This window comes from Gambusia affinis, linkage group LG17 (genome assembly GCF_019740435.1).
Source record: "Gambusia affinis linkage group LG17, SWU_Gaff_1.0, whole genome shotgun sequence".
Taxonomy (NCBI): Eukaryota; Metazoa; Chordata; class Actinopteri; order Cyprinodontiformes; family Poeciliidae; genus Gambusia; species Gambusia affinis.
The window spans coordinates 675,171-701,944 of NC_057884.1; the positions used below are offsets into that span (position 1 = coordinate 675,171).

General features: G+C 38.8%; 1 protein-coding gene across 2 annotated transcripts in view; it reads left to right on the plus strand.

Annotated features, from left to right (window-relative positions):
* Nucleotides 1–4,558: 4,558 nt before the first annotated feature.
* The window catches only part of gfra2b (GDNF family receptor alpha 2b), a 102,904-nt gene continuing 80,688 nt past the window's right edge, over nt 4,559–26,774 (plus strand). For both annotated transcript variants that reach the window (XR_006373360.1, XM_044144852.1), the window contains exons 1-2: nt 4,559–4,693; nt 10,349–10,648. Coding sequence is in view for 1 of the 2 variants with exons in the window: in XM_044144852.1 (XP_044000787.1) it covers nt 4,654–4,693; nt 10,349–10,648 (340 nt within the window). In the remaining variant the exon portion in view is untranslated. The remainder of the gene's footprint in view (nt 4,694–10,348; nt 10,649–26,774) is intronic.

Consider the following 26,774-nt stretch of genomic DNA (forward strand, 5'->3'; position numbering starts at 1 on the left):
GTCACAGTTTGACCAGGAGACAGGCAGAATGATATGAAGTGGTAATTAAAGAAAGAACTGGTGGAAACAAAATGTCAGAAGCACAGAGAAAACACAGAGTTGTAAGGATGATGGCAAAGAGCAGAATTCAAAGGAAGCAGAGAGAAGTCTTTGGAGGGCGGTCCAGAGGTCACCGGACCCACTGGAGAGGTCATTCTGGAGAAGGTCATGTGCTCCAGATCTACCCTGTCCCAAAGTGAGGGGCGCATCAGTCAAGTCCTGTTTTTTTGTATAACACAGGGCACCTCAAATGCTTCACATGAGAAGTAATGATGAGTTGGAATCCAGGTGAGAATGACTCTATTTTCTAGTTACTGTTAATCAAAGGTAACTCTAAATGGAATTGTTTCTTAAGCTTAAGGAACTCAGTGTTTCTGCATTCTTTCAGTTTTCTGGAAGTTTGTTCCAGATTTATGGTGCATAGAAGCTAAATGCTGCTTCTCCATGTTTGATTCTGGTTCTGGATGCTGAGCAGAACCACAACCAGAAGATCTGAGGGGTCTGGAAGGTTGATTCAACAACAGCAGATCTATAATGTATTGTGGTGCTAAACCATTCAGTCTTTTAAAGTCTATTCTCCCAGTGTAGGGATGTGCTCCATCTTCCTGATTTTAGTCAGAACTCCAGCAGCAGGGTTCTGGATCAGCTGCTGCTGGAGGGTTGATTTTTAACCATGCTTTACCACAAGTGTTGTGTGCATGAATGTTTTGGGGCTATTTGGTTGAGAATGTGTTCTGACAAGGCTTGTTTATTAGATTAAAAGTATGTTTGAAACATGTATTGAACATACTAAGCCCACATTTCTTTATTGAAGGGATTTTTCTGCTGGTCCAAAATAATATTTTTTTATCTTAAATGTGTTTTTATTAAGTGTAATCTAAGACTTGTAAACATTAGTCTGCGTGGGTGCGTGTGTGTGTGCGTGCGTGTGTGTGTCTCCATGTAGTGATGGAGTCACTGAATGGGTCTGTATAATGTTGCCAGAGTGAGCTGTTCTTGGCAGCAGACTAAATAATGAGTCAATTAAAGGAATATTAATGTACAATCCAGAGCACGCTGAACTTAGAGGTAATGGCCAGAAACCTAATGCGCAATAAAAGGTTTTTGGGGTCACGCTGTGAGAATCTCTGTGTCAAATGAGCGCTTTGACAAAGTGAAAAATGGATTTCAACTCAGTGCTACCTTTCATTTGTTGAGCGGCCAGTTGATGAGCAAAGCACATGGGGTCCAGGTAGACCTGCTGACGTCTCAAACCATTTAATTGCTATATTGGCTAAAAATATGCATGAAAAAGCAGCAGGGATGCTTTTATTGTGTCACACTTTTGAGTCTTGGTTTAATTGATGTGAAGCTCTGAGTCATGAGCTGTGCAGATGGACTCAGAGAAATTATTCATGAACTGGAATGTCAACCAAAATGGAAGCTGAAGCTGAAGGATTGGAACATTCACTGTTTTGCAGAGGAGAACTTGATTTGCCTGAGTCCAGCACATGTCAGTCTTGGTCCTGATGACCCGATGTGTTTCAGATGCTGCCCCCGCTTCACCAGCTTCTTTAGGCTGATTGGTCATTCCCAGACTGTGTGATGAACCTGCATGCAGACCCGCCTCCATTTAATGGCTTTTTTTTAGGGGGCACAGAAAATTGGATTTTTATTTCATATAAGTATATAAACAAATGTTTATGTAACTTTTCAAATAAAGTAACTTGTTGTTTATTCATACTGAATGAGCAATAATGATGTAAACATTGACATTTAGAAAATGCTGAGTAATTATCATCAGACTAGCATAAACATTAGCTCATGTGGGCAGAATTTGTTTCCAATATCTGGAGTCTAAAAATATTATCATCCTACATGTTATATTTTCATTAGCTTCAAGTGGAAATAATCATAAATGGCATATAATAAAGCTTAAAACCATCCATTTGTGTAATTAGTCCATATAACATGTGACTGAATTAAAATAACTTTTTAATAGTATAATAATTAATTAAATATGACTGTGTCTTTTCTTTCTTCATTGAAGTTATGTGTATTGTAAGAGTAGCAACATTACTCAGAAACAAATAAAATGGATTACTTAAAAAAGTCACTACTCAGATAAATGGAACTGGTACTTCCCACATTCTTGTTATCAATGATTCTGTAGCACAATCTACTTGGTTTCCATAGAAACTTTTTTATTTACTTTGAATAATTAATTGATGACTAGGATCAATTGGAATATATGTTGTATGTATGATTGAATTGAAAGGCTTTTTTTGTAAAATGCCTTGAGACAACATTTGTTTTAATTGGTGCTATATAAATATACTGAACTGACTTGAATTGGATTTATTTGACTATTTTCCCTACATACATTGTGTTGTAGCCCCTCATAGATGCTTCTTAGCCCGGAGCATTCAGCATCCTCCCTCCATCATCTTACATTTTTCTTGGTGGCCCAATGTAAAGCTCAATATACCTCTGGATTACAGAGTCACACAAAGGTTTCCTTCAGTAGTCCAACATATATGTGGCTCTATCAGACCCTTAGTAATGGGCTCTGAAGAATCTTTATTTTCCTTTTCTTCATTTTTCTTATTTGAGATTCTATATACAGTATTGTTATCAATGTCCCAAAAGGTGTAAAAAAGCTACAATCAAATATGACTTTTGGTACAGTAGTATTTTCATAACAGCACAGTGTCCCATTACTTCTGAGTCTTACATTTCTAAGTTTTCCTTTCAGGACTAATGAAGAGTGATGCATCTGTAGGATTTTCACAGGCAATCCGTCAACCCTGTAAGCAGTGTTTCTATCCCCTACTGGCACAAGAGTGATTACCTTGTCTGTGTGCTGCATGTGTTTTTGGACTTTTGTATGTTTTTCATTCTCCTCTGAGAGGTGATCCTGGACCGAAGATGAATATAAATGTTACATGTTGGGATGATAAACCTGATTGTCGATTCATCTCCATCTCTTCTGGGTGATGATGTTCAACTACAGAGACAAAAAGAGAGAGAAACCCAGGATCTTATAGTAAGGTGAACCCACACATCAAAGGCTGTGCATTGCTCTGAACAGCATTCAGCTAATAATCCCTTCAATTCGATGTTAGGTCTCTGAACTGTTGTTGCCGACTGTAGCTAAGAAACTTATTTAATTTCACAAGAACACATATACATTAACTGAAAAATAACTACTACAAAGAGTTTACCTCTTCCATTTTTATAGTAATTATGAAAAGAGAGATAAAATTCTTTACAAATAAATCCAAATCTAAAATATGAAGATAAAAATCTCTAAAAAATAACATTTAAAAAAAATCTAAAGGATGATTTAAGCTAAGTGATTAAAATGCAAAGATGCTATTATGCAATTTTTAAAAAAATTACAAACCACGAGTTCTTATTTAAAATAAACAGAAGAAAAAAATATGAACGTTTCAGAATAACATACATAGTTACACACAGTAAACCGGCTACTTTTACAAAATTATAATACATAAACTTTTTTCCCCAAAATTAACGAGTCGAAAATGATTTCCATGTCATGCAGATGTATTAATAATAGAAAACAAAAAAATTCCATTTATGTAAGTTTTCACAGACTTTTCTTATTACTTTTCTGATCCAGACATCTCTGCATTCATCTTTCATTCTGTCCTGACTGATCTGATGCTTCAAAACATCTCCATGGCATGATGCCGCCACTACCATGCTTCACTGTTGGGATGGTGGAGTTTCCTCCATGACTCCTGACATTCACAAAGGGTTCAACCTTACTTTCATCAGATCAACAAATCCTGTTTCTTACAGTCAGGTGCTTTTTGACAAACTCCAGATGGGCGCCCACCCCCGACCCCCCCAACACACACACACACACACGCACACAACCTAATTGGATAATTGGAACGGAAAACCAAATTCTACTGAAATAGCTTTTTTCCTTCCATACATCTCATATTGCACGCTTGGCTCATCACGCGGAGTCATTGCGTGCGCGAGGATACCTGGAGAAGGAGAGAGAGCGAGAGAGACTGGCACGCGCCTTTCTAAGTGTATCTGCGCGTGTCACGAAGGAAGGAGCGGGGCCGTTTGAAGGTTCCTCAGCAGCAGTCGCACGCGCCCGGTTTGCTTGCGCCAGTGGACCCACGAGGCAGCTGGAGTGGATACGAGACGCACGTGCCAGAGCGCATCGCGCTGCTTTGGAGTTGCGCGTGGAGGTTCAAGTCAAACAGAGACATTCTGTCGGTGAGTTCTGTAAGACTTCGCGTGAGAAAGGAAGAGGCAGACAGTCCAAACTCACACAGACAGACAGACAGACAGACAGACCACCTGGAAAAGTTGGCTGGGGGCAGCGCGTGGACGCTCTAACAGGAACGGTCAAAGTCTTTCCCGGGTCTTTCTCAGCGGACTCCCCAGGAGCGCAGCGGAATGTTCGCCCCGTGACGGACCGAGTCATCAGTCCTGCGCTGCTCTGAGTCGGAGGGGGGTCGGCTCGGGGATCCAGGCTGCTTTCACTCCACCATGTCAGCGGAGCTCGAGTAGACAGACAGAAAGACAGAGAAGAGAAAGGTGAAAAAGAAGTACAGCAAACTGAGCAGAGGGATTACAGCCGGACGCGACATGTTCCTGATTAACATCATCTCTGTGGTGTTTGTGTTGGGTGAGTACGCAAGTGGCGCGTGCACGCGCATACACACGCACACACGCCGGAGGGCACTGGGTCTTTCCCGCGTGCACTTTGGTCCGTCTCCCCTCCAGCCCTCCCCTTCCGCGAGAAGCATTAAACCCTTTAAAATGTCACCCACCAGCCCTGTGTGAACGGGTTCAGTGGGGGGCTGCCTGCCGTGTCAGTGGCAGGCTGTTATATGTGGAGATATGTGGGCTGGAAGCACTGTGACACTTTGGAAAACTGGTAGAAAATCAACTGAAAATATTTGCAGTTATTGCATTAAATCAACGCTCTTGTTGGACCAACACGATTCCTGTCTAAGCAAACTGCTTCACTGTTTGAAAGAAACTTTCTTTTTCTTTTTACTCCATTCTGTGTAATTACCGGGCAGCATTTCCGTTTTTAGTCTGTCTTGCTTCTCTTTGTCTGGTTTCATTTCAGTTTTATCTCCATGTCTCGTTGCTCTTTTGTATTTGCATGACAATCTGAGCAGATCATTCCCACCTGGACTCACTCTCCCTCTGAGGCAACACAAGTTTATCTGATCTGATCTTGCAGTCGCGGAACTCCTTCTAATTTGCACGTTGAGCGGATTATTTCATTCTGCAGCAGATCATCAAATCATGCAGGATGATCATGAGACATTAAACAAGCATATTAAATGCTCTTTAAACTTAAAGAACACTGAAAATAACTGAAAAGAGTTATCTTTTTGAGAACAAATTATTGAAGTGTAAATCTTTACTGCTGTGGTTTTCTCCTAAACGGATCCTGAGTGCCGTGCCATAGCCATTGTTTAATGTTGTTGACCATTCGCTCCAGCAGAGGGCCCTTATTGCCCTGTTGAACCATAAAAAACAAATCTAATCATAGATCATTTTTACAACCTGAATGAGGAAATTTATTTGTAGGTGTATTATTTTGATGCTCAGTCAACCACAGAATGATTGTTAGCCTTGTTAAAACCAGCTGACCACAGCTGGTCACCTGCCCTACCTATGAGGAACCCTGAGACAGAACACCCCCTGGTCACTTATCAATGAATTAGATGTTTAGCAGATGGTTTTGAAATAGAGAAGGAACACAAATAAAATCTAGATTTTTCTCAGAGAGAATCGTTTATACATATTTTCTTATTTTTATTCCATAAATCTTAGGTTTATGTTAGATATTAATTAAAACACACAAAACCCAAACTATCAAATACATCACTCAGCAAATCGATCATAATGCTCTTTTTTTGGCATTTAGTCCTAAAAACTGAAAAATGTTCCTGAGATTTTGCATAACATCTTCAACATGCAACGTTGCAGAACCTGTTCAAAAGCTGCTTTTATGATCCTTTTCTGAATTTGCCTCTGCCAGGGAGCGGAGGTCTTCACCTCTCCTGATTTTTACAACAGATTGCAAAGTTTAATTAACATGTTTACTGGCAAAAAAAGAAGCATTAAGTGTAAACAACAGAGGGAATTGTCTCATTTAGATATAATTGGTCACACATGCAGACCTCAAGAAGCTGACATGTCTAGAGGGCAGAACTAGTGACATGCCAAGTGGAGTTATGGTGTTTCAGACACACAGTAAGTATTACATTAAGTATGTCTGGTTACTCACTGTTTTGATTGACTGTAGGTTGCTTTGGGAGCTGCCTGCTGTACCAAATTATGTTCAAACCACACAACTCATCCTGCGCAATAACCTTAGTGCAAAACTCTGAAACAGAAGACAAATAATTAGGTAATATTCAGAATCCTTTTCTAGTAAAAAGGTTGTGTGCGTTTGCTCTGAGTTTCCTATACAAAACCAGATGCAATCAGCAGAAGAACAGAGTCTATATATGTAATTAAAGTCAGAATACAGGAAAATGTTTTGAGTTTCTTTAAAAAAACAGTAGAGAAAATAAAAACAGTAGGTCATCATGATGACCAGGAATAAAGCAGAGTCAATGTTCAATTTGTAGTAAGACACTTGTGGTTACATCAGCAACAGATAGTGGTTCTAGGAAGCATTGGCAAAGTATTTATCTTGAAGAGTGTTTCAAACCATATATCATTTTTTCTGGCACAGTACAATGATGTACAGCTTTTTTCTTGATCTCAACCATATGTCAGAGTTCCTTGTGGTTGCAATACGCCAAAAGGCCAAAAAATATGGGCCTCAGAATGTTTGCGACATAGGCTCTGTGGAGGGACTGTATCTTTAAAAACTCATAAATAGACTTTGTATTACAGTACTGGATAACTCTCTGGAGATTTACTGTCCAACCTTGTTCCGATGACAAATATCACACTTGCACAGTAGCTCTGTCTGTAACTATCAGGGGTGTGTTACCTCTGAAGTGACCTGTGTCTGAATGATTGAATACTATAGTTCTTAAATCTCACTTGGTTTAAATTAAGATCTGTGAAATTTCTAGTGCACTTGTTCTTTTTATGTGACCATTCTGGTACAACCTTAACCTAGAAATGTTCACTCATGTTCTTCAATTATTATTTAAATTTTTTTTCCCTCCTAAAAACCTGGACCATACAATCATGGTAGGAGATAATGGCAAAATAGAAGTGCAGGTTAAAACTTTAGACTTTTTTAAAATGTTTTTTTACAATATACCTAAAGGTTTCATTATGGCTTTATAGAAATTAATGGGGGTTAGGAACCATGAATAGCTGAAATCTGCAAACACTGTAGACTCTATAAATGGTGTTTTTGTCTGTTTTTGTGGTTCAAGCATACCAAAATATACAAATATACCGTAACACACACAGTAGAAACCATCTTGGTACTACAGCACATTTACAGTCTTCCTTACCGCTGCTCTTGAAGAAACAGCCAATCAGCACAAAGAAAAATGAATGCTGCCTCTGCATTGGCTGCTTTACAATCACCAGTCAGAAGCATGTCAAGTATTTTAGAGATACGGAAGAATTCTCAAAATTGTATATTTTCTGGTCGTAATTTGGAGTTACGTTCCACTGAAAAATGTGTTAGTGCTGTACCGCTTCCAGGCAGGGGTTCACTGTGCTGAATAACGACACGGTGGAATGTGTGTCGTCTGATTCTGAACACTTGACTCACCTTAGGGGACGCTGTGTCACACAGTGAATGAAGCAGGCATTTGGCACAAGCCCATTGCTGTCTCTTTCAATATCACCAAAAGACATGTTCAATTACACGTTTCATGTATACTGACGTTCCACAGTCTGTCTACTACAATGAAGAGGGCCTTCATTCCCAGCAGTAGGATAATATGAAAAAACACAGTGGTAGTAGAACCGTTTAAGGCCACTCCTCCTTGCCAATTATCCTCCTCAGCCATTTTCACACTTCTTTGGAGTGGTGTGTGTTAAGACAGTAGGCTATCTCAGCTATCAGCAGTGTTTCTGGAAGAGGCCGCTTGTGACTCGTGTCCTGGGTGTGATAGCATGTTCCGGACTGCACTAATGTTGGTACATTAGTGAGGGTTGGAACACATACATGGAAAATTACCTCATTATTGGTTAGGTAACTCAGACAGACGGAATTATTTCCTAGTATTGACAGAAAGGTGGATTATTAATAACTCAAAGTGGCCTGCAATATGCCACATGACAGAGAAACAGAGCCAGCAAAGTGAGCAAATTCCTTAACAGTCAATCAAGTAAACCTTTGTCATTGATGCTGGGGTCAAAACTCATCACCTTACTGACGACACAGTTGATGTGTTGATCAATTATTTAATGCACCAACGTTTAATTTGCATAATTGGGTGTTTTCCACCACCAGTAACCTTGAAGGTGAATTTAGATTTAGATTTAGTTGCTCTCTCCAGAGCTAATTAATCCCCGCTCCTGCTTGTTGATTTCTGCTCAGTGATCTGAGTTGCAGGCAGAAACCAACAGTAAAACTTCTATTTGCTGAAAGTTATTTACGTCTACAGAGGTCAGCCGGTTGTGTGGGTGTCTGTTTTGGCTTTTGCCAGATGCACAAGGAAGAACGGTGAAGTGAAGGAAGGCAGCTGTTGTCTTTGTACGACTATCGTAGTGATTTTTGTATTTTTGCAGCTTAGGTAAAGTACTATAAGTCTTTGGAGTCTGAAAATGATATACCAGCATAAAAAGCTCAGAACAGATTCCCTCCTGATTAAAACCTTTGGAGAAAATACAAGTATCACCCTTTTTTCTTGGTTGTTCAGAAGAAGGTTTTAATTCAAGGTTAAAAACGCAAGAAGAGCAGGGGAACAAGAGACAAAACTTTGGATCCTTTCTTAGGGTTCCAAGTGATAAAACCTTTTGTAATTGTAACAGAGAAAATCTAAAAACACTAGAAAAAAATCCAAAAGGGAAATCTCATAGAAAACCCCTACAACTACTTATAAAAAGAAAAATCATATCCCCCAATACGTAGGGGGCGCTATTGCAAAATATATTGCATTTTGGCTAATAACTCCTAAACAATAAGTCCTACACTGAAATACTTTATATTAGCTTAAAGCTTGGATAATTCTGCATCTTTACATTAAACATGCCTTTTTTCTGCTTTATTAGAATATTTTTTAACTATAAGGCAACAAAGGCAAAACATAGTTGTTATTGCTCTGGTTACATTATACACTCAACATTAAGCTTATCTCTTGACAAATCTAAAGTAGTTAATTCCCAGAATGACAATTCTAATGTAGAGTTAAAAATCACAGGTAAAAGCACACAGTAATCACAGATACTTTAGCAAAAGCCTAATTTTGTAACATATATTGTAAAATCAATATGAAAACAAATACAAAGTAGAATCATTCACCGAACCTCATTAATAGATAGATCTTCATTCGTGTCTGTGGGAAATGGACCCTATAAATAGAAGATCCAGATTTTCTCTGTCTTTTTCCTGGTAAGGTTAATATTGTCCCCTGTTTTGACTTGTCTTAGTAGCTTCAGTGCTTCAATAAATGTGTGCTGTAATAATTTTTCATTAAAATGTCATCGAACAGGACTGGTCAAGTCAGTCGTCTTTGTAGAACTGAGAGCAGAAAGATTGACCTCATAATTACCTCATAACAGCTGTAGACCCCTGTCTCCATTCAGCATTCACAGAATTTTCTGTGGAACATAACTCCAAATTATTTGCAGAACATTTGCGAGTTTGCAGATTTTTTCATTGAGCATATATAAAATATTCAACCTCATGTACTCACTGGTGAATGTGTCAGTGGCAGAAACACAAATTACCCTTACAAGAAAAACGTTTATATGGCATTACTGGTGTTCGTGCACTATGAAACACAATAAGTGGACTTTACTTAATAATTATAATCAAAGTCATTGCCTAAAAAAAATTACAATTTTCAAAACTTAAAAATGCTAGCATGTGTTAGTATATTTTAAGTTTACATGACTCAACTAACTTTTGAGTAACATTAATTTCTTAAAGAAATTCTACTAGCAGTGACTAAAGCAATCTCTCTTTTATTTTTTTGGTGTATAGTTATGAACATTTTTGCTTTTAATACCAGGTCTGACCCTGGATCATTTTTAGACTAAAACCTAAACAAAACATCCAAATGAGCTCCACCCGCAGCCTGAACCTGGACCTGGTCTGCCGCTCGTCGTGCTCCGTCTGCACTGGTGCAAACTTTAACTTTCTGCCCTTGCTGTCTTTCTGTTTATGCTCCAGATGTGTGTGTGTGTGAGTCGGCGCTGGGATCTCCTGGCTGGAGTGAACCTCCAGACTGCGTGCGAGCTTCAGAGCTGTGCAACCAGAACAGCCAGTGCAGCTCCCGCTACCGGATCATGCGCCAGTGTCTGTCCGGCGGGGACAAGGAGCGCAGCACCATGCTGGCCTCCAAGGAGTGCCAGGGGGCGCTTGAGGTGCTGCAAGACTCCCCGCTCTACAACTGCCGCTGCAAGAGAGGCATGAAGAAGGAGCTGCAGTGTCTGCAGAACTACTGGAGCATCCACATGGGCCTGACTGAGGGTAAGCATGGGTGGTGCTAATGAGGCCTCCTGCTGCCTGTTGATGATATGCTTTAAAGTTTTAGGCTGCAGGTTGGTTCATCTTTTCTGTGCTTAGGTCTAAGATGTTCCGTATCGATTGCTGTGTGGGAGCCTGGCAGTTGTTACCTGAGGAAAAAATAGGGAATAAAAAAAATGTACTTTTTTGTTTGTTTCAAGTTGAACCGCATGGATTTCCTATGTCAGAGTGAGTCAGGGTTGTAGTACTCGAGACTGGTCTTGGTCTCAAGACCATTATTTGATGGTCTCGGTCTCGTCCGCATTTGGTCTCGGTCTTGTCTCGGTCTCGGGCGCTGAGGACTCAGGATTTTTATTTCAAGACCAGTCAAGACTGCAACTGTGAAAATATCACTAAATGTAAAGCATACTGTCCAGTTTATTTGTTAATGTTTGTTTTCACTGGATGCAAAACGCACCGATTAAAATCAAAGCAATAACGTGACTTACCAGTTTGTTACTCTCTTCCTCCCCACCTTTCACTCACAAGTGGCACTCCAAGACATGCGCAGTGGTTTACTTTAGCGGCAGAAGATAACAAATTTTGCTGAGCGATTATTTATCTCAAAAATTATTGCAATAAACAATAATATTGTTTGAAGACCTTTTTACACTGACATAATAGAAATGACGTAATAATGCATGCAGTTTCTTGCCAAAGATAGATACACTTTATTTTTAAAAGAACACTTAACACTGGAACTGATAAAATAAATAAAACAACCAAACACAAAAATAAAATGAATTCTCAGTCTCCATTAACAAAAATGTACTTGAATAAAAACACCAAAGTGTAAATAAATACTGCATTCAACCAAAAGAGTGCAGAATATGAAGTCTGTTTACCATATTGCCCTTCAGTAATCATTAGATTTAAATAGAGAAGATGGAACATCGACTACCTGATGCAATAGTTCATACTGCACCTTAGTTCACACCTACATTTTCCCCTTAAGACAATCTTAGAAGTTTGGTCGTTCTAAGATTGTGGCTTGCGATTTCGGAACTGATCATCCTGTAGTGTGTGGTGTAAGTAGCCGCTCTGATCTAAATCAGGGGTTTTCCCCGACTGGGAGCATTAAGGCAGCCTATTGAATGTGACAGGTAGCCAATCAGACAGCACAGATTCTCCTCCTGCTTCCTGAGGGGAAATTACAGAGGGGAATCCCAAACAGCTGACACGCACAACCCGAAGTCCAGCGGACATTGGAGATGATATGTGGAAACAACATTAATATATCTAAAACATTAATGTTGTATAAAATGTGCAAATAATATAGAAATGACAAGGGGAGGAGTTGGAGCGAAACTGCTAACTTTTCAGCTGTTCTTTGTTAAGTGACATAAATAGGTTCTAATGATTGTCATTCAGTCAGGGCGTTATGCTGACACTAGAGCCACATGCGTTGCAGGTAGATTGTAGTAAAGCATTGATTAATGCCTGGTTTTAAAATTAGTTAACTAGACTTGTAGCCATTATTTTGTGCCCATTGTTGGACACGAACGAACCGTTATACCTTGGATTTCTGTCAGCTAATGTGTGATCTCTCAGGTTTTGAAAATGAGCCGACAATCGGCCCACAGCTCTAAGATCCAAGTTTGCACTGGACATTACACTAAGGAAATGAGGAAGGGAGGGTCAGTGGAGAGCAGCGGAGTTGAGCCCTTTTTCATTCAGTGTCATCAACAGAAAGAGAAAAAGGCTGGAAGAGACGATAAAGCTGATAATTAAAATGACGTTGATAGTTTTAATTTATTGTACGATTAATTGATTTATCATTTATCATGATAGGCCTAGTTCTGCTTTTAATATTGGTTAAATTTATTTCATCTCTAAGTATTTAATATCTAGGTGTTTTATGGGAATGTAAATCTTTCAGATCAATTTGAGACGCAATTATGATCATATTTCACATTTTATTGTGTCATGTATTGCTTGGCGCTGGTCTTGGTCTTGACTCGGTTTTGAACCCTAAAAGTCTAGGTCTTTGATGTACTCTGGGGTTGGTCTTGTCTTGGTCTCGGGTTTGGTGGTCTTGACTACAACACTGTAGTGAGTTTTAATACAGTGGAGAACTGCTGCACTTATGGAAGCATCTTTCACACAGACATTAGGCCAGGCTTAGATCTCTGCCACCGCTGACCAAAAACACCAACATCAAAGATGCTCATAACGTTTTGGGCAATAGAAGCGGTTTCTCCAAAAAGAGCTCGGTCAGAAGGGTTTCCTACCCTGCGCCCCACCAGGACAAAAGAAGGAACTGACCCGGATGATGCTGTTGAGCTGTAAAGGAGCTGAAATAACATTTAAATGTGCGACCCCCTGAACAGGGTCTCCATAAGCTGCGGCAGCAGCACTGCAGTGACAGGTCAGCTGTTTGTTGGACTTGGTCATCACTGCAGCGTTTGCAGTCACCTGGCGTGTTCCTGTGGCTGTTCCACAGTCCACTGCTGGTCCTGCACTCTGCTGCAGTGTGTGTCAGCACCACCACACACTCATGCACGGCCCGTTGGCTGGCCTAGTTTGAGTCCCAGCAGTGGCAGAGCTCATTAAGAGCCTCTCTCTTTGTTCCCTGTTCCACTGAGGATGCCTCTGTGCTGCTAACAGTCCTCACACACAAACACACACATGCAGGAACACGCCGGCCGGCAGGGAAAGGCACACACACTCTCTCACACACGCACAGCTCGCATACAACAGAAAGGCTCAGAAGACTGAAACAGCTTCAATGACCTGGAGTACCGTGAAGAGTTGCAACTCTTGGTTGCGCTTCCATGATAGCAAAGTGTGTGCTCTCCATTGACCATATAATTGACATTTAGCTGTTTGAAATAAATTCACTGAATGAAAGCTCTGCAATTCCACAGAAAACTCTCATATTTTGATAAAAAAAATTTGGCACTGGCCTCACAAAACTGCAATAGAAAGACTTTTTCACATCACATGAGTCTCATGTGACTCATGATACACAGCTGGATGTTGGCACTGGCTCAAAGAAGACAACAGGAAGTAGAGGATGAGGGCGCAGCATGTTTTTTGATGACTTATCACACAAACAAACTTATTCATGTGTGATCCTAATTGCATTTTTTTTTCTTATTTAGTGGAAACACTACAATTGCAAAATTGTGTTTTTTTCAACATTAGTGGAATAGTGACCAAGTTTTGCTAACATTTATAATGGATACGCATCAACTGTGTGTTTGTTTTATTTCTCGCCATGCTAACACGGTGACACGTTTTGGAGTTGTGTGTGAGTGTGTGGGAGGGTGTGTGTGTGAGTTTCTGAGGGATTTCTATATGATTTGTATGTGACTCGGACTGAAAATTACAAGTTGGTTTCAGTCCAGCAGCAGCTGGAGCGCTGTGGTGAGATGCAGCAGGTCAGCACACTCTGTTCCACAGTGCTGTGAGGCTGCCGGGCTGCAGGGATGTTGTCTTCATTATCCTCAGGAAGCCCAGTCCCAGTCTGTTCTTTTACTATCACGACTATGTTTTATAAACAAACACAAATTTAGCAAAAGAAAGAGTATGAAAGTTTGTATTTGGTATGTAGTTTTTTTCCTTCTTTTGAAATCCTTTATGGAAAAAAACCTTTAGCTTTTGAAAAGTGTTTTTATTTGGTGTGCATCGATTTCACACCATATGCCAAACACTGATCTTTAAGAAGAAGCCAGACAAAAAAAAAATAATTCTTTACAAAAGTGACATTCTGATTATGTATGCTCTTTTAAAGAAATATAAACATAGTAATAGGTCAAGATTTATTGCCAGGAAACAAAGACACAACAAATAAATAATCACAAGAACATAAATATTTGTACTTTTTGTGAAAAGCACATTTCCATATCAGTACTTTACACAGTTATGCATCTGGTAATTAATAGTAAATATGTTAGTTTTTAGGAGTTTCTGCTCTGTGGAGATTCACATTTTCAGGTGTGATCATTATCATTATCAAATGCTTCTAAAATGGGGAGTAAGCTGCAGCCAAAGGATGTTTCCACTTATTAGTAATGATATACAAGATATATTTTAAAATTCATGTATGTCTAGGTTTGTAAATTGCCATCTACTTATAAATGTATTGTAATGCCATGAAACCTTTACAGAATGTCAGTGTTACAAATTCCACAGGTGAATCAGTTCACAATGCATGTTCAACAGAAACATGCTAGTTTATTCGTCCGCTCCAACAAATCTCCACCGAGGAGATGAGTAATGATCCAGGTGACAGGAAGTTAGTTTTGGGTAGGAGATGTGGGGGCATGAGGGCTGAAATGATCTATTTGACCTTTTCCATATGCTTTTCTTCATTATTTTCATCTAACAATAATTTATAGCCTGAGATACAGCAGGAGAACCAGAGCTGGGGGATACAGACTTATTATTTCCATGTGTGGATAAAGAATGTGGATCATAACATCCTCCATAAGGGACGAAGGAAGCCTGAAAATATCATGCTAAAATTTGTTTATGGAGCAGAATCACATTGTGCTTAAAATGCTCACTGTGCATTCCTTGTATGTCTTTGGTTTCCTCTATTCTCTGACTGTAATGATGCTACTGAGCACAAACCCCTGATGGACTACTGAAGCTAATTAGCTTGATGCCTCTGTTAATACAGCCAAAGCAAAAATGAATACTACAAATATTTTCTGATAGAAAAGCCTTTCATAATAAGGTATGAGAAGTGTGTTGATATCAACCTAGTGGTCAAAGTGTAAACTACACATAGTTCATGCAAGTGGAAGTGTGCTATGGGTTGATGTCATGGAATTTCACTGAAAAACTCCAGAAATAATCTTTACCCTGAGCCAGGTTGTGAAATAAAAATCTATATACTGACTAATATTTTATAGAACTGACATGTCAGAATAGACAACACGTGACCAAAATTGTAAAAATAATTTCTCATTTTGGATTTGAAGCTTTTTAGATACACTAGGCAACCAAGGAATGGAAATGAGTAGTAATAGTATGGGTAGCCTATAATTGTAGAATCATGTACATTGACTTTTCTTTCTTTTCAGAAAATAGAATATAAATATTGATAAACAAAATATATATTTTTTCATAATTAATTATCCAAATACAATATTTTTTTGTGAAACAAGACAGTGTTGTAATCTGTGTTTTTGAGTTCTCTGTGTATTTATTTTAGAGTTTTTCTGTGTCTCTGAGTCTCCATATTGTCCTGTCTACTCCTTGATTGCTCCCCGGTGTGTCTCATTTCCTTGATTACCCTGTGTATTTCACCCCACCTGTGTTCCTTGTTCCTCGTCGGGTCCTTGTCGTATGGATCAGTCTGTCTTGCTGTTCCACTTATTTTGCCTGTTGTTACTGACGTTGAGCTCTGGCTTCCGCTCAGTCGTGCTGCCTGGTTTTGTGGACTTTTTGGACAATATTCATCATTAAACATCTTCTCCTCATTCCAACCTGGGTCTGCTGTGTCCTGCCTCACCACCTCACACACCGCATTTCATGACAGTTAGGAGAGTATCATAAAGGGATTTTTCAGTGATGTAATAGTTTAAATCCTGCAGGCTGAACATTAGTGGTTGTTCAGTGCTGATTTCATATTTTAAAAATGGGGCTAGGAGCTCATACGAATGTGCAGCAATTGAATGTTGCAGTATTTAGCTGTATTTGACATTCTGTAATGACAAGAAGTGATGGTTATTCAAAACATATTTTGACACAATTTGCAAGTACTTTTTATCAATAACAACAGCTAGCTGAAAATGCAAGTTGAAAAGTGGTCAAATGGTCCCTGCCTGAGCTTATCCTGTGCGTGTGTCTGGTGGGGTTACACTGACCATGTGTGAGCTGATGGGACACCCCCATCGCTTCTCCATTGACCGACCGTGATATCTGCTGTGCTTTTCTTGAGTGTCTCGCTATGTCTGAGCTATGACTGAGCTGAAGGAGCTAAGAATGAGAGAGCGAGAGCTGAGGGAGGGTAAAGCAGTTAAATCTAGTGAAAATGTTTGCCAAAAAGAGAAGAAACAAAGCAAACATTGTCGCTCCACCTCCTCCTCCTCTGGAGGACACACAACCTGATCCTGGGAATCTCTGCCTTCCTCCTCCCGTGGATCACATAGGTTGACTTTACTTTCCTGTCTTTATTATTCAATATAATTTGTAACCAAAAAAAAGTAGGTTATGATTATATATAAGTGTGTTTTTGAGTGTGTCCGCTGTTTTTGTGGGTCATGTATTTTCTTGTCCTTCAGAAAACATTTCTTTCTATTGTTTTGATGATAGTACTATTAGCATTACAAGCTGATAAAGTTTTCCTATTTAATGCATTCAGACATGTCTAGAAACAGATATTTTACACATTGTGTGTCACTGTTTTAATGAGGTAAACAGTGTCAGAAGTGTTGACAAACAGGTAATACTAGCTACTTTCACCTCATTATTTTCAGTATTATGGATGGTTTTTACTTGGAAGCTGTTTTTTTCCCCACTTGCTACACAGCAGCTGTCTTTCTCTAAGTTAGGCTGAAATTTGGAATTAGATGCTGTGAGTTGCTCAGCCGTTTCTTGGCTCTTTATTCCACAGACTAAACTATTCCTTTATGCTTTGTTGTGTACTTTCCATCTGAAGTCATTCCTGCAACTATATTAAAGAAGCCTGAAAGTCAAGCAAACCAAAAAGTGCATTATCTGGAGACCACCTAGTAAGAAAAGCAATATTCTACCCAACTTATTGATGACAGGTTATTCAGCATTTCAGAGGACCAGTGGCACAAACAGATGGATCAGAATTGTCAACCTGCTCCCAGGAGAGCGAACAGTGCAAAGCAGCTGCAGGAACGTATTCACACATTTAACAAGGCACAGCAGAGGAAGAAATGTCCAGGGTGACAGCAAACACAAAAGAGATGCAGGAGGCAGAAATCATGAGACGCCTTTACAGTAACACTTATTTTACACAAATAACCAAAAGTATATCAGAATGCATTATACAAAACCTTATAAAGAATGAAACTTTATGTTGAGCACTTTTCATGCTGCTGTGTGGGATTCAAAGTGCTGACAGCTGTCTGAAACATGCAAATAGAAGTGAACTGCTTTTCTAGGTCACTTCTGATTCAAGAACATTCTCACTTGTCATTTTTGTCTTATTTGAATCTAAAGGCCAACTGTGGGTTTAGCATGAAAAGGTCTAAACTGCATTTTACATTAATTGCAGCAGGATGCACAGCTTCTCTGTTTCACTCACTGGGAGTCTGTTGTGCACAATGGGAGAAATGTATTTATCCAATAAAAATAATGGGACTATATAGTATAAGAGCTTTTCATACATACTCATCTGAAAAGTGTTAAAGCAGTGCACTTTTCTCATGGAGGTGGGGGTCATGTATTTTCTTGTCCTTCAGAAAACATTTTCTATTGTTTTGATGATAGATGCTCACTGTTGGGTTTGTAGTGTAGAGCTTTGGAATTGTCACAACTGGATTTCTTTGTTTAATGACAATTAATTATTAGTAGGCTAATTGATGAATAAATACACAAGTACGAACATTTGGGTCATTGTTGATATTTGATATTAATATCGCTGCTATGGCAGAATTTACTAATATATTATTTTTTTTATCAAGTTCTTTATTTGATTACTTAATTAATTGTCAAAAAAATTTATGGATTACTCGAATACTAAAGTGATTGTTTACAAAAGGTCTGCTACTATCCATTTGCTATTGGTGCAGGATAGCCAGGGGAGCTAGTCCCTAATTTAGAGCAGTCAAAAGGCATGTTGATAACAAAGACTTTAATGACAAACTACTATGAACTCACACACAATTTAATGGAGCTGATTAACCTAACAATATGAATGATTGGATTTGTATGTTTAGGGCTGTGTACATATAAATAACAGAACAAATAAAAAAGGCACAACTTTCTTAAAAAAAACCCCATCACAACAAAAATGCATTTTTATTGGAAAAATAATACTTTTCTGAAAAAAACCCCCAATCTAAACTATTGAGGTGTGTTGCACAGAAAACTTAAAACTTTCCAGAAAGAGCAACGGGGTCAGTGTACATTCCAGGAGGAAACAAGAACTCACATGACTGGTCACATCAAAGACTGAAATCCAGGGAGTTTGAGGAAAATGTGAACATTGCTGATGACAGAAGGAGTAATTTTAGAATGTGGACAGGAGGAAATGAAAATAGAGCAGGAGAGATCAGAAGGATTAGATCAGATGGAGGGTGGGGGGCGTTGGGAGCTGAGATCGAACCCCATTTTATCCTTTTCCTGGTTCCTGTTCATTAACTGACAGAATAGTGTCTCAGAGGGAGGCTCGCCCAGGATTGGTCTATAAACTGCCTTCTGTGTAGACTGCTTGTTCCTCTGGAGGTTTGAACTCCATCCAGAAAACCAGACTTTTTATTAGTTTTTCATCCATTTGGCTGTAAAAACTACAACTTGCAATAAATCTTTCTCACTTCATTGTGCTGTTAAAAAATGAAGGTGATGTGTGAAGATCTGGTGTTGGACTGTCCCACACTGGTTCATTAAATATGTTGTGTGTGATGATTTTCATTGGTCAGTTAAACCCAATTTACTGGTCGATAAATCATCCCACAAAATATTGCAATAAACAATATTGTTTTCAGACCATTTTGGCATAATAATGGCATAATAGTGGAAGTTTGGTCTCTCAAAGATGAATAAATGTTATTTTGAAAACCATAAATAAAATGTATGAATTCTCTTTAAATAAAAAAGTTCTTACAGATAGTATTTACACATGTAAAAAATAATAGCATGTATAACCTATTATAACAAAGCATGGTTACCAGAGTGTTCAGAGATGTCTTAGATACATAAAGATTCAGTGCCACATCATGCAGATGTTTGTCTCAATGTGCCAAATGACTTTTAACTTTATCTGGTAATTTCATCAGAGGCAAAGTCAGGTGAAACTGTTACAACCCTGCAAAACATTTGCAGACGCATTTAGTTGTCTATTATTTTCTGCTCCTTAAGTCAAATTATTTTAGCAAGTTTTAGATTTTGAATATAAAAGTGTGAGTTTGTGAAAGACAAACTTAACTAGGTGAGTTTTTTTCTTGCTTATTGTCACGTATTTATTTGGTTGAAATTGCATCATTAAGTTAAAACTCATGAGTCAACATTAATTAACTTATAAAACAATGTTTAGACAACGTGTCTCTCGTTGTTAAATCAACTTCATGAACATTAATTTCTGAGTTTCTGAAGCAGCATGTTTACTTTCAATTTTAATTTTACCCATCTTCAAATGTTTTACAGTGCAGGCCCAAATGTGCATCCTTTAGTAACTTCTCCCTGTTCCACCAGATCAAGTGCTACACTTGGGCCCTGATCTAAACCAGGCATCATCTTGTGGTAGTCAGTCCGCTTTGTGGAAAGGGTCACCTTTTGAGTGACCCCTTTTCCTCAGTCAGCTGTCAAAAGTCAGAACAATACTTTTAGAGCTTCCAGAAGTTAAAAGAAAAATCTGGCAATGATTGTTGCTAGTGTAATTAAACAGGTTAATGGGAAGAAAATTTGAATTCATGTTAAGTTGTCAGCCGTGGCTACAGAATCTGACCTTGATGAATGGTGTTTCTGGACACAAGTACAGGTCACAAGAAAAATAAATCAACAAAGAAAATGGTCATCTAGATCTTTATGATTTGAAGAGACAAATAAATCTGGCATCACCAGAAATACTGAGAGCTTGAGTTAACAGGAGTTCTTGTGCAGCAGTCATACCCTTTCTGTAGCCCTTAGCAGGTCTTTATCCCAGCAGGAAAGGCACAGGTGAAAGCCATTTCTGCTGCAGAGTCCTCCTCTATTCTTGGTGCTTGTTGAGTTTCTGTCATTATCCTGTTAGAAGAGCTCTGAAGTGTGAATGGGCCCATTTTCAGTTGAACAGCATCCAGTTCTGGGTTAGAGACAGTTACTAATTTCTATCCAATCAATCAAGTCAAATATAAACTTGATTTATACAATTAAATCAAGTTTATTTGTATAGCACATTTCAGCAACAATGCAGTTCAAAGTGCTTTACCTCATAAAACACAAAAAAGTCATAAAAAGAGTTGAGAAACCAGAAACAAACAATACATTTTGTTGAGTGCCATCATCAAAATGTTTCATTTATTATGGTTCTAAACTAGGTTTTTAGTCTAGAGTTAAAGGAAATCAGTGTTTTGGCTGTTTTTCAGCTTCCTTGACGTTTGTTCCAGATGTGTGGTGCATAGAAGCTGAATGCTGCTTCTCCATGTTTGGTTCTGGTTCTGGAGATGCAGAGCAGAACCAGAAGACCTGAGAGGTCTGGAAGGTTGATACAACACCAGCAGATCTTCAATGTATTGTGGTGCTAAACCATTCAGTGATTTATAAACTACCAGCAGTATTTTAAAGTCTGTTCTCTCAGTGAAGGACTATAGAACTGGGTGATGTTCTATCTTCCAGGTTATAGTCAGAACTCCAGCAGCAGTGTTTTGCATCAGCTGCAGCTGGATGATGGAGTTTTTTAAAATCAACTGTTGCAACCTTCATGGGTTGCAACAGTGTCTGCAATCTATGAAGACACTGTCGCAGTAATCAACTAAACTAAAGACCCATGGATGAGTTTCTCTAGATCTTGCTGAGACATTAGTCCTTTAATCTTGGACATGTCATCCATTGTTTACCTGCATACTTGTAGGGGGGGCATCTCCAGGGGCCTTTGGGCAACAGGCAGGGTATATCCTGAACAGATTACCCATAGATCGCTGGGCAGCACAGGGACACAGAACAACAATGCAAATATTCACTCACTCTGAGAAGAGAAACTACTTTAGAGAGACTAATGAGGATGAGTATGTCCTGTGGGAGGAAGAAGTTGTATCTAGAGAGAAAACAACACATGCATGGAGAGAGAAATTGAACATTTCATGTAGAAAGACCCTGGTACGGATTTGAACCAAGACTTTCTGTCCCAGCAGTAGATGTAGACAACCGCACCAACTGTTGCTAGAACTGGTTGTTTTTGGTTTGATTTTTGATTTCTGGATGATTGTTTCTAACTCTCCATTTCTGTGTGTTTTATCTTGTATTAAGACCTGAGTGTAATACTGTTTTCCTCTGTGCTTGCTCTGTGTTCCTTTAGCTGTGCTACATTTGAGGGAAGATTAAACCACATGCCAAAGATTTTGGCAGATTTTTATGGAACCCTTGATAATTTCATATGTGTGTTTCTGTTGATCATATTTCTGGGTGTCCTACAAAAGTATTCAGTAGTGGTGTTGTGATTGATGGGTCACCAATCCTTATCTTTAATTTATTAAAAAAGTAAGTGATCGGTGTTCACATACAGTGGTCACTGTCTTTTATTGCCAATCACAAAACCTGAACTGCCTCATACTTTGCAGCCTGCAGAGACCCTGTGTGCAGTGCAGTGTAGCTCTCGATTTCCTTTACAGAACCTTGTGGAACTTTTAAACCATGCGGGACAATGATGTGATGTTTGCATCCTGCAACAAGTGCAATGGAAAAGCACCTCACAGGGGAAACACATCAAAATCCTTCAAACTACAAATTTAATACAACATTTAAAAATATACTCAGTGGGCTAGACGACCAGCTGTTCTCAGTGGAGGAAGACATCGGGTTTCGCTGACTACTCTTGCTCTTGGAGCCCCCTACGTTTCACTGGCATGTAAATATTTTACAGACATTGCCTTGTCCACGCTCCACCAGACCGTGTACTCTCACATTGAACGTCTCATTAAAGGAGGTCTCTTAATCTCCATAAGTTTCAAATCGTGGAGCTCAGGCGTCAATCTTTCTGAAACCAAAAACCCAGGATATGCTCATAGTTACCCCAGAACTTACTTAGGCTTTTTACTTTTCTGAAACGAGGCCATGGGATACCTGTCAAGTTTTGACCAGGAAACTACTGTATTTCACCCCTGTTTCCCGCCTTGCTCCCGTATTAGTATTTTCCAATAAATATTTTGCATTATAGTAAATACGTCACCAAATACCCCCCGGACCGCCCTCTGACAGAATTCTGCAGCTCCACCTTTCACCCCCTCCCCACTCTAAAAGCAGCGTACGGCTAAAAATTTCCAGTATTCTCCAATCCAACTTGACAGATATTGGCCCTGGTGAGATTAGAGATTTATGCAAAGAGCAGCAAGAAGAAGATGACGCACTTCCTCTCAAATTGATTGGATGTACTCAGAAAGAGATCTTAAATTCTTCTCTGATACACTATCTATTGACAACAGTTTACACATTATAGCATGAAAAAGAACAGAATGCACACAAAAAGCTCCTCTGAGAATCCATGAATCAACAAAAGTGTGTAATTATGAGTTTGTCAGTGATGTAGGGCAGTTTGCACAGAGATTGTATGCGTGTACCCTAAAGGGCATTGATGTGAGGCCAAGCAGCAGGCGGCAGCAGTAGTCATAGCAACCTTGCTCCCTGAAGAGGGACATAAATCTACCAGGTGTACCAGTAAAATGAGTCCACTGCCTGCTGTCAACAACAACATAATAATAATATTACCGTAATAATAACCACCTGTTGACTAGTCATCATGTGTCGAACTGTTTAAGTCAGATAATGTGCGCTAACACTAGTGCAAACCAGAAGATACAGTAAAAATTAATTGAATGAGCTTAAGCAGAAATATTGTTTGTTGGAACAACTCCACCTATTTGAGATGCTGGAGTTACCTCCATAGTTTCTGAACAGCTGTAATATTTTTTAGTGAGCTGGTAAGGTTGAGAGTTACAACAATCAGTTAGTCACAAGGTAGCCAGACTGCCACGGTGTGCGGTGGCTATCTGGTGGAGAAGAAACGAGGCTAAATGCTCAACCAGCTCATCAAACTTGCTAGTATCTACCTTTTGGGGAGTGAAGGAATTTTTCCTAAGAAATGTACACAGCTGGTACACTCAACTCTGAACTCTCAATCATCCACAGACAGTGTGTGCAGAGTCCAAGCAGCTCACAGAATACGCTCTGCTATTTTTTAAATCTTTTTTAAAGCAGAGCATTTTAAAGAAACGTAAACCTTAAAACCAGAACCTGGCCTGTGCCTGGTTGGTTGCTTTTATTTATTTTTGGTTGTGGTTTGGTTGATTTGTTTTATGATTCTCCTCTGTACATTTAGTTTTGGCCTGTCATGATAACAAATTTTGTTGAGCAATTAATTGACTCAAAAATTATTGCGATAAACTATAATATTGTTTGAAGACCTTTTTTACACTGATTTAATGGAAATGACGTAATAATGCATATGATTTTCTGCCAAAGATAGATACACTTTATTTTCAAAAGAACACTTAACACTGGAACTGATAAAATAAACAAAAAGGCACCATGGAACCCAATCGAATTATTATACCTAGGATTTCTATTGGCTAATGTGTGATCTCTCAGGTTTTGAAAATGGGCCGACAACTCTAAGATGGTGTAGTGTGTGCTGGACATTACACTAAGGAAATGAGGAAGGGGGAGGTCAGTGGAGAGCACCGGAGTTGAGCCTTTTTTCATTCAGTGTCATCAACAGAAAGAGAAAAAAAGGCTGGAAGAGACGATAATTAAATTGAAGTCGATAGTTTTAATTTATCGTGCAATTAATTGATTTATTGTTTACTGCGACAGGCCTAATTTAGTTATTCACTTCTTAAATTTTTATCAGCTTCAAAATGCCTTAACCTTTTTCTTTGAATAATTGGGTAAAAGACAGACTTGTGAATGTGAAAATGCTGATGTGAATTCTTAAAACACAAAACCTGTTCCATAGATCCTTTTCAGCTGCAACTGTTGACTTCATAAGCTTAGTAAAGTAGTTTTGCCTCTAAGGGCTTTTATAGAACAAAACTGGGAGACACACAGCGGCTGGGTGAAACATTCACACAGCGAATGACTTTAGAAAGCAGCACTTGCAAAGATATTTATGAAACACACAACTTCAGAAGTATGTTTTAGTTGTAATACAATTTTATTTTGTGCCATTTTTTCTAACTTTACGCTTCATTTTTAAACATTTAAACTTCCACTTTTCGCTCCTATGATGAGAGGAAGAAGAATCCAGGTGGTGCCACATTTCTCCAAAATCTGCTCCAGTTTCAAATCACAGCCAGCTGTGTTTGTTTGAAGACGGAGATTATAAGGCAGACGGATTAATACATGGTTCAAGTTATAAGTTGATTACACAGGCTCACAGTGCTGAATAAAACATCCAGCTTTAAATCATCGTGTGAGATTAAAGGAGGCAGATTTTCCAAAATGTCATTACAAGAAAATCTTAAGGCAGAATCATATTTACACTCCTTGCTTCCATATGCCTGCAGGAAGGAGTTTGATTCTAAATTAAAATGCCGATCTGTGTTCAAGGAAATTGAAACTTTAAAATTGGATACTGCAGATGTATCTGAGATTAAAGTCTGTGGTGATCTTTCTGAAGGAATATCACAGTGTTTCTTGGAAGCAGGTATAACAAATAGGATTGACATTTTTGTTATGTTATTAAAATGAGATTTTCATAGGTGTGCATTCTCATTAGAACTCATTAGCAGGTTTTAAAAAAAATCTACTTTGCTGTTGTGCAATCTTTTTTATTTTTGAAATGTGCATTATTGTCACAAATGACAGCAAGTAGTACAATCATGGTGCTTTAGAGAACTCTTACTTTTTTTCTGCACTGAATCCATCCATCCATCCATCCATCCATCCATTCATTTTATTTTGCTTTTCTGCGGTTGGGTCACGGGGTCAACAGCCTAAATAGGGAGGCCCAGCCGAGAAATATAGTTCCTCCAGCGCCGCCTCAACTGACTCCTCTTGATGTGGAGAAGCAGTGACTCTACTCGGATGACTGAGTCTCTCGCCCGTTTTATAAGGGAGAGTCCAGCTGCACTGGAAACTCTGTTTGCTTATCCATGATCTTCTTGTTCTAGTCAGTGCCCAAAGCTCATGACCGTAGGTGAACGTAGGAATGTAGATTGAGAGCTTTGCCTGTAACTCAGCTCTTTACTACAACACACTGGCACAGCTTCCACATCACTTCAGACGCTGCACCGATCCACCTGTCGATCTCCTGCTCCATCTTTTCCTCATTTGTTAACTCAATTCAGAGATACTTCAAATCCTCCTCTTGGGGCAGGACGTCTTACATTTTCTGGCTGAAGACTACAGTATGGTGATGGCAGCTCAACTTACCGTTTACATTATTAGCTATGCTACAAACTCGACTTTGATGAGGAATGTGGTGGGGATTTCATATCGCCAGATCTGGTTTAACATGAATAATGGGCATTTATTATGTGCCCATTATTAATATGTAGTTGTGTTTTTCTGCATTTGACATCGCAAACGTTGGCAAACATAAACAAAAAACTAAACTAAAACTAAATGTTTTTATAAAGTAATTTTTAAAATAAAGTATATATATTTACATGTAGGTTCAAAACCTACATACAGCAAAAATGTATGTAGGTTTTGAACTTCTAAATGACCATTTATCGGTGTACTCCATGTATTACAAAGAACATGGATATCTCAGAAGATTGCTTATAGTAACGGTACATGGAAGGGATGAATAAATGGCTGAGGGGGAAAGTTTATCTGCAGCCACTTGAGAGTATAAAAACAGCTTACAAAACATAAAAGTTGTCCAAAAAAGTAGAAAGTTTGAAGATGCATGTAAACACATTAGACTAAAGCATTACATGAATATGAAACTAAAAACTAAAAGCGTCAAAGTGGCATTGAGCCAAATCTGCCTGAAGATTTTCTTCATGGAAGCAGAAAAATGAAAAGACGGATTCTCAGAAATAGATCCAATTATAAAAACAGGCACATATTGTGTTCAGAACGGTATGTGCAGACTGAAGTTTCATCAGCCGACCTTCAGATTAAAAAGAACATTTTTCAATATACAATAATTTTTCTAATTACTTCAAAAATACCAGTTGATAGAAGTAAAATTTGGACAGCTGGTTCAGTGTACTTCGGATGTTTTACTGAAATGGGTTGATTTAAAAAGCTTCAGGCAGAGCTGCTGACGGTGCAGGACTCCATGCGGTTCCAACACCTTGTG